Source organism: Chenopodium album, chromosome 20 (genome assembly GCF_948465745.1).
Source record: "Chenopodium album chromosome 20, dcCheAlbu1.1, whole genome shotgun sequence".
Classification (NCBI taxonomy): domain Eukaryota; kingdom Viridiplantae; phylum Streptophyta; class Magnoliopsida; order Caryophyllales; family Amaranthaceae; genus Chenopodium; species Chenopodium album.
In genome coordinates, this window is record NC_137853.1 from 5,068,822 (window position 1) to 5,082,094 (window position 13,273).

The 13,273-nt window shown below is 36.0% G+C and overlaps 2 protein-coding genes across 2 annotated transcripts; one reads left to right on the plus strand and one right to left on the minus strand.

Moving 5' to 3' along the window:
- The first annotated feature begins 1,933 nt into the window (after nt 1–1,933).
- Nucleotides 1,934–3,295, plus strand: LOC145597556 (uncharacterized). The gene is made up of 3 exons (XM_081653748.1): nt 1,934–2,041; nt 2,912–3,141; nt 3,237–3,295. The coding sequence occupies exons 1-3, from the start codon at nt 1,940–1,942 to the stop codon at nt 3,247–3,249; spliced, it is 345 nt and encodes a 114-aa protein (XP_081509874.1). The 5' UTR covers nt 1,934–1,939; the 3' UTR covers nt 3,250–3,295.
- A 3,981-nt stretch (nt 3,296–7,276) lies between these two features.
- On the minus strand, nt 7,277–12,472 carry LOC145598051 (26S proteasome non-ATPase regulatory subunit 8 homolog A-like). Its single transcript, XM_081654340.1, has 6 exons — nt 12,281–12,472; nt 10,431–10,509; nt 10,183–10,285; nt 8,442–8,705; nt 8,207–8,318; nt 7,277–7,741 (listed from the first exon to the last, which is right to left on the minus strand). The coding sequence occupies exons 1-6, from the start codon at nt 12,383–12,385 to the stop codon at nt 7,601–7,603; spliced, it is 804 nt and encodes a 267-aa protein (XP_081510466.1). The 5' UTR covers nt 12,386–12,472; the 3' UTR covers nt 7,277–7,600.
- Between the last annotated feature and the right edge of the window lie 801 nt (nt 12,473–13,273).

Sequence of the window (13,273 nt, forward strand, 5' to 3'; positions counted from 1 at the left end):
AAAATAACATAAAGCGATGATGAGTGGCACACGTAATTAGTTCCATAACATGTATCAAATCAAAAAGTAAAGCTAAATTCTCCATTAAACCCCAACCAATCACTTACTATACATTAATGATATCATAGCCCACCTTCGTCATTTTCATTTTCAACTGCTTCCACCAACCTGGTTTTCTAGTCAAATTTCTTATAAATTAATTTATACTTATATACTTTGTACTATACAATATGGTCGTTATTCAAAAACTATTGTATAATCTACATGACATAAACTAGCTAGTTATTTAAAAGTGTTTCAATTGAAGTCATATTTCACAAATAATGCTAGTATTTTTTCCGTCCTCAATTGTTAATAAATCGTTGTTTAAATCGCTTATAATTAAAAATATATATGATATTTTCGATTAATGACATAAGATAGATGTTACTAAAAATTTAGAAATTATGACTTTGATTTGAAAAGGTCGTCACACATCTAATTAATTATTTTATTCGTTCGATTATTATTTGGAAAGAAAAATAAAAAACTGATAATTGTATGTAATTTTATATAATTATGTCACTCAATCGAATTGTGTAACTATTGGAGGGAGCAATGAGAGTTTTACACTGTCACATAGATATTTTAGTAAAAAATACATGAGATTCTCAAGAGTATAATGTCTTAGGCAAGCAAACATATTCCATTGGTTCTTTAAGAATCAAGAGTCAATAAGTAGAGGTCATTATGCACTAAATCGTAAGCTAACTTTGGCTTTTTTACCAAGTTAATATAGTAGAAAAGCTACCATGCGCAGTGCCACCAACAAGTATACCTTGCAACTTGGCACAACTTGAAGGTTGTAACTTGTAACTTGTAACTTGCAAGGTATCCATATTTTTAATGTGTAAACATGTACATGTATTGGCAAATTGTGCTTGAAAGGAAGTCATTATTTATACGAACATACATCCTAATGAAGTTATTTTTCAACAAATGAATAACATTAGTAATAAATGACGTGTTTTTCCTTATCTTTTAAATATAAGCAACAATATCATAGAACATACATCTAGCGGACAAGGTGACTCCTAGGTCAATGCAATAGGAGGTCTTCCTCCTCATACAATGCTTTAATTGGCAAGGAAGATAAGTTCATAAACCAAATTCATCTTTGCAATAATATACAAAGTATATTACACCTAGTTAAATTTTCATCAATAAATTTGAATATATCCAAAGGACTAAAATACCTCAAGACCTTAACAATTAGAAAGTGTCTCACGCTAGGGTCTACTCCAACAAATAAAGATCTTTTTTATTATTGGTAGTAGTAGTATTAGCATCTCCCATAAAACAACTCACACTTCATATATATTATGCAATTTTATATCATAAAAAACATTATAATAACAACAAAATTCCAAAAACGCAAACTCACAAGAAATTTCCCTAATCACGTCTTTTGTCTCTATCTTTGGTGATGAGAACTTGGTTATAATGTCACACTTCACACCATGTCAACCTCACATATTGCTACATCTCATGACATTAACCTAGATCTTTTCTTCAAACCAAAACTTATCAAATTTTTCATTTTTTATTAAGGAGGTGCTTTTTCAACCTTCTTAAACGGGCAAGATAATAAATTAATTATCAAAAGATTCATGAATCAAGTTGAAAGATTCATTAACAAAGACTATTATTAGAAGTAATACATATCTCTAACCGACTTTTTCTTATTTAATTTCTATTTTAAGTAAAACTTTCACGTAACATATCACCTAACCTCCCAAATAGTATTGGGCCACACTTAGTTTCAAGCCCATTCAATACAACCAAGTCGGCCCAAGCCCAAAAACTCCATTGATTCTTTTGTATTTATTTGTGAAAATTTTCAAAATTTTCTCTGCTCCCGCCATTAACGTTTTTCTTCTTCAAGTTAGAGAGAGAAAGAATGGGAGATGTGAAGAAATGGACGGTGACGTACACAAAGCATGTTAAGCAGAAGAGAAAAGTTTATCAAGATGGCAGTCTTCATCTCCTTTCGAACAACAAGGTTTCGTCGTCTTCTTTCTGTTTAATGATCTCTCTAATTTTCCGATTCTACTGTTTTTTTTTTTTTTTTTTTTTTCTTTTTCATAATTTAATTTGATTCTGGAGATGAAATGCGCGTAAATTTATCTAAATTTTAAATGATTGCGATTAATCGATTTTTTTGTTGGTCAAATTGCAATACCTAAATTGTTTCCCGCGCAAAATTGAAGAAATTAGGTTATTTTCCCCTAATTTTTGAAAATTCGAGTTCAAATTGAATTGATTTAGCTGATCAACTAGCTTCGTGGCATATTTAGCTTGATCTTCTGTGTCATATGGACTAAAATCATGTAATATGAAGTTACTGATGCACTATCATTGTTTTATTTTTGGTAGAATTAATTTGATTTCGGAGCAAAGAATGCGTATAAAATTGTCAGCAATACGATCGATTTCCATTTTTTTATTGGTTTGCGAAATCGCAAAACCCTAAATCATTGGCGCGCACATTTCGATTAGCTGATTTGGCTAATTTTCCCTAAATTTTGATAAATTGTCGTCAAATTGACTCGATTTTAGCTGTAATCCACTAGGTTTTCGTCTATTTAGGCTAATATTTTACTACGTATACTGGAAATAATGTAATCTGAAGTTACCAGATAATAGTAGTTTGTCTATCAAATGTTCAATTTGGTTCTGAGAGTATTTCAGAACTGTTTCGGTTCAAAGTTGTTGCATTGTAGTTTGTTTGATTGTGTACAACTTTCAATTGCAATCTACCGATACCTAGTTACTTAGTTAGTATAGTAGCAGATTACTGTAATACCGTCATTGACTTTTTAGTGTGGAATGTCTGTGGAACAACATTTTTACCGGCATAATCCTTTAACAGGTGGTGCTGTATGATGAGGGTGAGCAGATATTAGACAGTAAATTCTTGACAAAAGATGAAGCAGTGAAATCAGGGGAGTCATTAACATTTGCTTCATTTCTTGTTGATATTGGTGATCTTGAAAACAACTGTAATCCAATCTCCAATCCGAATCCCAAATCCGAACGTGATTTTAAGCCTCGTGAAAACTCAAATGCCTCAAGGAGGGAAATTAAGACATACTTTTACTGGTTAGGACTTAGGTGGAAGTCCTGTTTTGTGTTTGGATTTTCAGCTTTACTAGACCTTATATGATTCTCATTTGCTATTGTTTTTATTTTCTAAGGTACGAAGCCTAATACAGCAGGAAGAAAGAACACAACAGTCTGCTTAAGTCCGTCTCAGAAGATTATCAGAGGTTTTCGCTGTTGCTTTTCATATCTACTTAAGCTTGATATTTTGTTAAGTTGTTACTTGTATATGTCATGTAAAATGGATGATTTGGAGAATGCTTTCATAGTTTCATTAGCATATGTGTGGGACAAGGAGTTGTTATTTAAATTTCTGTTGAATTTGACATTAATGTCCTTAATTATATTTAGAGTAACTTATTGCTAACTTATGGCAGCACATTGCAGAGTTCAAGAAAAATGAAGTTCTCAAGTATGGTGCACACAGCCCAACAAGTCCAGTGACTCTGTCTGCTAAAGGTTGGCATGTACATATGTAGCCACCTCATGATTTTTAAATTTTTGCATGGATGTGCTACTTTATTTTTATATGTTGTTTTGTCAAGTACATAGTCTAAATATTCAAGTTTTTTCTGAGACTGTAATTCTATGTTTAGTATCAGTAGTTTTGCAGATACAACATAGCACTGGCAGATAGACAAGTGCACCTTTTCCCTCATCAATCTTGGATTTCCACAATACTGTTGAAAATTTGAAAAGCTGAGGCACAAACTGTTCACGCATTACAGTCTCTCTTAAGCTGATGCATTTCCCCTCTTTCAGCTAAAATCCTTGTCTTGCATTGCAGAGTGGGAAGCATTGTATACAACGCAACTTACACAAAAGGCCAAGAAGTATCATGATGGCTTCATACGCATGATCTTTTGTGGTTCGCAGGGGAGGCAGGTTCTATTATATTTCATCTCTGTACTATTTTACTACAATGGATTTGAATTGCTGGAAACACACTAGTGACTAAAGCTTGATGAAGTTGAGTAGATGAAGAAAGCATGTGTAGAAATATTGTTGAAATTTATGTTCTAGCGCAAATTGTGGTCTAAAGTACACTTTCACACTCTCTGTGAGATATACTAATTCCTATTATTGTCAGTGGAAAGTTCATTGTTATGCGAGTAGTACACTTAGCACACTGATAATCTGATATGGAGTTACAGAAATCACAAAAACCACAACCACAACCTGTGGCTTGGTTGAGAAGAGCAACTTGTATGCATTCTTATTGTTAATCAGTAAGCTGCTAGTCCTATACATTAGCCTTTGGATCTGTGGATCTTGAGTAAGAGCTTTAGAGCAATGTGCTACATAACATTTACAAATTTAATGGTTCCAATCTCTGTCACTATTTATTCATTTCTTCGCCTGTTGTTGGTGATGGTGATCCTCCTTTCCATCCTGTAAAAAAATATTTCCCCCCTGCTCTATCTTAGTTGATTTTTGGTGGGTTTCACTTGGGTAGGCTGAATCAATTTTTCTGTTTTGGGTTTTGCTATGTTAATCCTTGTCTCTTTGCTGTTCACATAGACCCCTTTCTCACCTCCTTTCAGATTATGCTGTATGACTCCAGCAAAAATCAAATAGATAAGAGATTTTTGAAGAAAGATGAAGTTATCAATTCTGGTGGATCATTGACATTTGATGCTCATTTGGTTGATATTGGAGATCCTGTGGGGACCAGCTCAGATGATGCAGATGTGACGATAAAAGGAAGAAACAGCAATTCTATTGAAAAATCAGAGATACTTTCTGGTCGCCAATGGCAAAAGCCGTTTAGTGGTATCTAGCCTATCTGCACTCACAGTTGGACCAAACTGCTAAATGACTTATATAATCCCAATAATGTGTGATATAAAAAATTTCAGGCTGTTACAGTGTTTCATTCAATTTGACCATGCCACCAGAGCAATTGGCTGAATTGTTTATCTCTTCTGACAGCAGATTTTAAGGCTTCAAAAGCCAAAAGAAGCATAGAAACTAAACTGATGGATCAAGTTGGTTCTGGCAATTCCTTTGAGATAGGTCTGTTGGCAGTTACTTTCTACAATATTATGCATTAGTGGTAGAAATTATTTTCCAAATTAGCCTTGTTTTCTTTGTGGCATGTGCTAAAATACAACTCAAGTATATTTTCTATTCGTTCCTAACTTCATTGATTTTCTCACCAAATTAGAGATCATCAAGCTTCCAGTATGCATATCTTTGTTGTGAACTTCGTTGGCTGATGGATAAGTTATGTGACATCTATGCTTGTTTACAAGCTTATATTTGTTTACTCAATCACCACTTGCAGGGCAACCTCAAAATACCAAACATGTTAACTCTATTGCAGGAAGAATTGGATTTGATAAGATTAAACAGAAGAAGAATACTGCTTCTCACTTGCCTATTCGTGATGGTATGTAGCCTCTACCTCTCTGCACATTGTAGTCCAACGGGCTTTAACCTTTTCCTCTTAATGCATCTTGCTTTGAGAAATAAGGGGGAAAGTTAGTTCTGGAATTTTGTTACTGTATTTTATTCTAAACCTCTTTAAAGTAAAATGCCTTAAAGAGGTGCTCTGCTTTGGCCTTTGCCTTATAATTTTATGTTTTCTTTCCATAGTCCCCGGATTAATGGTTAAGAGTGAAAATTATTAATATTTGCGCCTGTGGTTTTGACCGTTTTGTATCATATTGGATCTGATCTGGGTCTATGTTCATGCCCGAGCATGAACTTGTGGGTGTCAAGACTGTTAGTCAACTATACATGTAGACTGGCTTTTTTAGCCTGTTATAGAAACATCACCTGATCTATTTCAAGAGCAGTGACTTTATGATTCATTATAGCTCTCTAGCACTAGCAGTTAAAACAGTTTCTGATTCGTTCTTTCTTCTGCAGCCAATCAAATCTTATCAATTATGAGGAAACCTATTACTCAGGAAACCCTTACCTCTGTCAAAGATGCTCCTGTGCAACAATGCCCTTCAAGTGCTTCAGTGCTGGTTCAGTTACATGATTATAGTCAACCAAGTCAGACATTTGACAGTTCACTTCCAGTTGATCAGTGTCAAGTGATAGAGGCAGATCAGGCAGTGGAGAAGCATAACAATGAGAAGGCTGCATCTGGAGAGCGCATTAACAATGAGAAGGCTGCAGCTGGAGAGCGCAGTAGCTCATTTTCTGAAGGCATTTGTAATAACCTTGAAAGGCCAGATTCCACAGAAGGGACTGCAATAATCAGATCCAATGCATATGAATCTCCTTGCAAGAACAAATCTGCTGCTGAATCAAGTGCTGATGAAAATATCAGCTGTCCTTCAATCTTCTGAAGGCAAGTTTAGCCTAACTAACATGCAATTAACGGCTTATGATATAATAAGCACTATCTCACCTTACTTAAAACAAAATTTGACTGAACTTCTTCAGGAACAAGCTTCATAGATGGTCCTTCACCTGTGGTTAGTGAAACTACAACCCATCAGGTCTGCAACTACTCACTTAGCATTCCTCGTCTTTTCTAAAATTTTAAGTCTAATTTATAGTTCAATTTGCTAAAGTTTACCTATTTCATGTTCTTATGTAGCCTTCTACAAAGTTGCCGAAGACAGACCCAAAAGGTAAAGAGCAAACAACTTCCACCAGAGACATGTCAAAATGGTTTGGTAATCTGGTTGGCATGAAGAAACCGAAATCTGTGAACACTGAAAAGTCGAATATTACAATGGACTGCCCAAGTTTCGATTTGGGAATTTAATGTGAGTTTGCAACGTGTTATTATAGCTGGTCTTGCATAACTTGCCTTTTTTTGCAACAAGTTGTTATAGCTGGTCTTGCATAACTTGCAATTTATTAGATACTTATTTGCTTTACTAATGTTTATAATTGAACGTGTAGGTGTTGAAAAAAGAAAGAAAGAAAGAAGTATACGAAGTAGTTAGTAAAGGAAAAGTATTTGAATTGCGGTACACAATTACACAAAACCTGGGTTTCAAACCCATCTTTAGATTATATATCAAATCCATTATTTTAGAAAATTCTTCAAATGCAGCATTGTGTTTTTAAAAAAGCATTTGTATCCAGTTATTCTTTCACCCAGCAATCAAGCTTAGGCAATTTTACACCCAAATGATAGGCAAGGATGATTAAACAAAAACAAATATTGACACAAATACTGGATTACTAGGTATCTTTAGAATAAATCTTGGCAGCACAATTGAAAAGAGATAAATCACTTTGAAAGAGCAAAGAGATCTTAAAAAAAGTAGACAACAAAAGGGTTAAATGACAATTTTAATTGTTACTGCATGAGAAATGACCTTACAATGCAATGCTAAAATCAAAATACAAATCACTCCCGCAAGAATGTGTGCATATGCACCTTCTCCGGCTCAACTAATTCTGTCTACAGGAAGTAGTAGGCTGTGCATTAAAACATCTTGCATCAATTGTTGCACTGGATATAGAATTGTTTAAAGCTAATCCACTACACGATCCTCTCGAGTTCCCTAGCATAACTGAGGGTTTGGTTGATAAGTAGCAGAGATGGAATCTCCTTGCATGGTGCAGATTCTTTTGCCTTCTGGAAATAAACACATCCATCTTTGATCTCCCAGTCAGGATGTTCCTGGAAGCGACATGCAGATCTTTGGTTAGAAAGAGTTCTATTTAATTAAAAAGGGCAACGCAAAATTAGGAATAGCATTCAAGTGGATAGAATTCATACTAACTTAACATTCAGCAAATAGGAGAATCATGCTAGAGCATATTAGTAGAATTTGCAGCATTCAAGCGGCTTAAGTTTTCAACCTATGCAGTATACACTATCACAGCCAATCTTTTCATGGAACACAGCTTACATACAATAGTTTCCCCTTACAAAAGTTGCTGGTTCAAATTCTTCAAACATTTGGTTTTTGTAATAGTGGCAGAAATCACGCATCAGCTCTAATCTTATCTGGTCTTTCTCAATCTATTGAGCTTCTAGAGGGGGAACAACAAATCATCCGTCCCCAGCAACACCCCCCCCCCCCCCCCCGGCTGAAAATATAGTGGACAGAAAAACACTAAACCACAATTTTGTTATGCTTACCTCGTTGATATACTCGAGCAAATCCTTGTCAGATGAAAAAAGCAACAATTCTTTAGCATCATTCAGTGAAAGAGAATCATATGCCTTTTCACTGCACCCAGCAATTTCATCTCTGCATTTACAGAGAATGCATTAATACCAAGAAGCATAGCAAAGAATGCCACCCCATAAAAGATAAAAAAGAGGCAAATATACAAATTTACAATCACACAGAGAGTCATACAAGAGAAAGTACCTCACAGTTTTGGCCAATAAATCCATGAAGTGCACGTAAGTTTCATGAGGAACAGACTGCCTAGCACTTAAAACACGGTTGTATGCTCCTTCCATGAAGGACTGCTCCAGCTCTACAGCATGTTTAATGCAAGGATTATCCAGGGCAGTAGATGAAAGCAACTCCAATTCAGTGTGAAACTCTGCTATTCTGTTTTGGACAAGAAGCCTTAACAAGTTCAGACCCAAGATTGGGTACTCCTGTGGAGATTGTGGTATACGACCCCTGTCCAAAAAAAAAAAAAAAAAAAAAAGTCAGCACTTGTCTTTTAAAAAAAACGCTACTAAATTGGTAGAAAAGAATGTGTAACAAAAAACACAACCTTCAGATTCTATTTTGGGACCTTAGAGGAATTTAGAAATACCTATTAACTTAACCCACTATATCAGAACCCAGCTGCATAAATATGACTTGTTAAAGGATGATCAACTCAATTGGTTCCCCCTCCCTCCCATGAGTTTTAACAGCTAATTTTAATTCCTGCATAACTCCTGTTCAGGATTGCTTTTGAAGGTAAGTAGATTATCTTGTTGAGGCAATAAGACCATTTGGATAAAAAGACTTCAGGAGCAATGAAAATTAGGAGAAATATTCTCCTGTGGTTGTGGGACTGTTGCAATACCACCAAGTAGGGTGACAAACTCCATTGCAGACTTGCTAAGATAAGCAGTCACAAATTTCACAGAATATGGCTAGCAAATCAACTCAAGGCGGCCTGAATTTCCTAGCCTACAACAATTTCTTAGCCTTCTGAAAAAAACACACATCAAGTGTGACCAGACACTCAGACAGTGCCAAGTTATAGGCCAAAAAGAACCAGATGGGTATGACTCAAACTGTGTCAAAGTGACAAGCCAACCCATATTTACGGAAAAGGTAGTTATGCCCTTATTACACCTCAATCTAAGGGGTGGAGTTTCACTTTTTTATCTGTACATCAGACAAATATTGTAAACTCTCTCAAGTTTCAACAACTACAAACTTCTCAAACAAAGACCTCAAATATTTCTATTATGCTAGTGAATAGTGCTACCTCTTCCACTTCCCCTAACCTTACTTTTTATCAGGTAAGACAGCATGACAACAAAGAACACGATTATCACCAACCTGGGGGGTTGGTAAGAGAAAGGGATTGGGGATGGGAAGATCAAGAACATTATGTTTGTTCCAACAGCCTAATGAACACAATAATATTGCTTGGTAAGTGAGCAGAATAAAGTACAAAATTGAACACCATTTACCTCATTTTCAGTTTTCACAGTATAATTAAGGTATTTTCAGATCCACAGAGATAGTTTGCGTGTCATTAACTCAAATTTCTACTGAACATCTATTTCTTAAGAACCTTTTGTACAATTTGAGAGGGAGCTACAAAAGAATTAAAAGTAACATCATTTAAATTGTCATTTCAGATTCACCTATTTAGGATTTCTTTGGAGCCTCGATAATTTGGCAAAATTCAGAATTTGAAACAACATTCCCAAGCATAGATACTCACAACTATGTTACAGGATTTTTATATTCGCTGACAATCAAAGAATCGGAGGACCAAATAGGAGAATTAGTCCAACACGCCAAAGCATAAGGGGAGTTCCCCTGTAAACCCAATTCAAAAAGTAGGGGTTTTCAACACTTGCATATCTAGGGCATACCTAACACTAACAATTGAAGTAACCTTTCCTAGAGCCAGTTGACAATTTACCTGGCATCGGTGTAGTAAGGTTTCAGTTGGCAGAAATCCCTCTCAAATGCTTCCTGATCCTCCATCTTGACACTTAGAACAACAGCATGCTCATAAATATCCCCTGAAGATTATCAAACAATCAATAAAAATTTGTAAATGACCATAAGTGATTAAATATCAAATATAAAGAGAGAATAAGATGAAAATACTTTATATGTCACAACATTGAAGGAGAAATACGGACACAATAAGGTCAAGAGAGTTACTTGCTAAGCTCAATTCGTGAACAGCATTTGGTGTTGCTTCAAACAATGGAGGAAGGCTTCGGAATTCTGTCAGTGATACCTGCAAAGCACAAGTAAATTGGTCCCAAAATAAATACACAAAGTCAAAATGCCAACCACGCAACTAATCTTATTAGATGAAGAAGGGACTATGACAATTGATCTACATGATCAGCAATCATACTTTAAGAACTCTATCAAACATATGCTCTTCTAAAAGCTCACACGTTCCTCTCTATTCAGCCATAAAGGAGCATGCCACAATGGTAAAGGAACAAAGTCAACGCTCGCAGATAACGAAAAATCTAGGAAGCAAAAACATGCTTTAAAATAGTTTGCTAATAACATATGGAATCTTCAGATTCCCTCCCAATGCATAAAAAAGCTCAAGGCGCGCTGAGGCGATAAGGGCTATGCAGCGCCTAGGTGCGCCTAAGGCGCGCCTCAATGCGCCTCCTTGAAGTGAGGCGCACTATATAAACAGTTGGCAGAATTTTGCTTAAGGTAAGGAGGCGCACTATATAAACAGTTGGCAGAATTTTGCTTCAGGTGCGCCTCAAGTGCGCCTTGGGTGCACCTCAGGCGCCTCAAGTGCGCTGCGCCTTATTAAAATCGCCTCGCCTAGACCCAAAAAGGCGCTTACCCCCTATCGCCTTGCGCCTCAGGGCCTAGGCACGCTTTTTCAAACACTGTTCCCTCCCATAACTTGATTAAAAGATCTCTTGTGCTTTTCCTTCCTTAACATATAACATGCAGTGATGTAGGTACTTGCGGCATAGAAAATAAGAAAACTACACTAAAAACTACGATTCTCTTAAATTTCAGTGCTGCCTTCTTTTTTCCATCAAAAATTAGCTGTAAAAATACTACTTACCTTCTTTATCTAGCTGTGCGTGATATCCTTGAACATTCAACTTATACTAAAGATAAAAATCTCTAATGTACTACACAATATATGTTGACACACAAATACACACTTACACTTTGTTAGGACAAGAAGGGATTGAGAGAAAGAGAGTGAAGGGAACAAGATCCCCCTTCCCTTCCTTTCTCTTCTAATTTGCTATCCAAACAAAGTGATAATTAGCATGTCAATCAAGTAGATAACTACATTCAGTAGAGAGGACCGCCAAAATTGATCATCAAGTAAAGCAATCCATAATTCAGGAATATTATTAACCTAAGAAATATTTCAAACTACTCATATAAATCCTCTATTCCTCTTTTTTAGTTTGCATCATTCCAGGCAAGAGCACCTCACAGAAAAGAAAGACTCAATCTAGACTAAGAATTAGGGTTTTCTTAAAATTCCACAATGTATTCTTCATCTCATCAATAATCGAACCAATTAACTTGTTTTGCATAATCTTCTCGTGCCTCCGATTAGAAAAGAGTAAGTGAAAATAGGCCAAATCAATTAAATTCACTTCGCTTAAATCTATATCAACCTATAATTCCTTCATCTGCAATCAATAATCGACATCAACTGTTTCAACAAACACAAAAAATTCAATCCCCAGTCTTCGATCCTAACTACAAAATGAAAGCTTCCTACAATCAAAAATCGAGATAATCGGCGGTCGAATTCAACACTCCAACTAAATTCAATCAATAAACCATCACTTACAGCAAAATCAACCCGAAATCTACACTTAATGCCGCATAAAACATAATAAAACCCTAAAAACCGACAAAATGGAGCAAACAAGTAGCAAATTGAACAAAAATTCAACAAAATCTCGTCAATTAAAGAAAACCATAGTAATAGTACGAATTCACAAAACAATAAAGAAAATTAAGGATCTAGGGTTTGAAATGGAGAGCAAATAAACCTTAAGTTGAGAAAGGAGACGAGTAGAGGTGTCGAAATCATTGCGAACAGAAGCAGCTTTGAAACGTTCGAAGGTCTGGGCAATCTCAGTGACTTTGGGATCCATTGTTACTGAATTTGCAAATTTCTCTCTCCTCTTTTCTGAGTTTTGCTCTTGTTCTTCCTTTCTTTACCAACAAGCCAGTTATTTTGCTCTACTTCAGCTCTTTGGGTTATTTATACCAAAGCTACTCCCTTTGTTAGAATAAGAAAATTTTGACTTTTGCTACCTATCAAATAGGTCGATTTCATTTTTGCTACCTATGAAAACTTTTATTTTATTTTACTACCTAACATATGCCCTTTTTTAACTTTTGCTACCAGTTAACGGAATCTGTTAGGGTTCCGTTAAGTTTATTTTAAAAATAAATAAATAATAATAAAATTAAAATAAAAATTAAAAAAAAAAACCCCAAATGCCCAGCCCTCCCGTCAGCCACTCAGCCACCCTCCCCTCTCCCCCCTGCCGGCGACCGATGCCGGCGACCCTCTTCCTCACCCTTTCCCCACCAACGCATCCCAGCCCCCTCCTTTTTCCCCTTGTTGTTGCCCCGATCCCAACCACCACACCGAAACCACAATCACCACACATCAATCTCTCTCCTCTGTCCTCTCAGCGTTTCTCCGGCGAACCTACAATCGCTACTCTGGTATCGAGCTCGGTTCTTCAGTCAACATCATCATCATTCGTAGTAGAAGGAGCTTCTTCTTCAACCTCAGAGCTTAATCAACTGAATATCCTGGAAATTCTTCAAAGTATTTCCAACCCATTTCATAATATCAACCCCACCTCCATTTTTAGCCATCTCCTTGCTTGAAGTCGCTTGTTGCAGAAGATTAAGGCTTACAGATGAACTTAAAGATAGAATTCTTGAAAAATTCTTCGACCCAGTTGATTATTTCGCAGATTCTTCACTGGGTTTCTTCGATTTCGGCTAATTATTACTTCCATTAC

Excerpts from the sequence above, each read along its gene's own strand:
- LOC145597556 (XM_081653748.1), top strand. The coding sequence starts at position 1,940 with ATGGGAGATGTGAAGAAATGGACGGTGACGTACACAAAGCATGTTAAG. Across the intron at positions 2,042-2,911 it reads ATCTCCTTTCGAACAACAAG|GTGGTGCTGTATGATGAGGG; the intron begins GTTTCGTCGTCT and ends ATCCTTTAACAG.
- LOC145598051 (XM_081654340.1), bottom strand. The coding sequence starts at position 12,385 with ATGGATCCCAAAGTCACTGAGATTGCCCAGACCTTCGAACGTTTCAAA. Across the intron at positions 10,510-12,280 it reads GTCTCCTTTCTCAACTTAAG|GTATCACTGACAGAATTCCG; the intron begins GTTTATTTGCTC and ends TGTGCTTTGCAG. Across the intron at positions 7,742-8,206 it reads TGCTCGAGTATATCAACGAG|GAACATCCTGACTGGGAGAT; the intron begins GTAAGCATAACA and ends TGTCGCTTCCAG.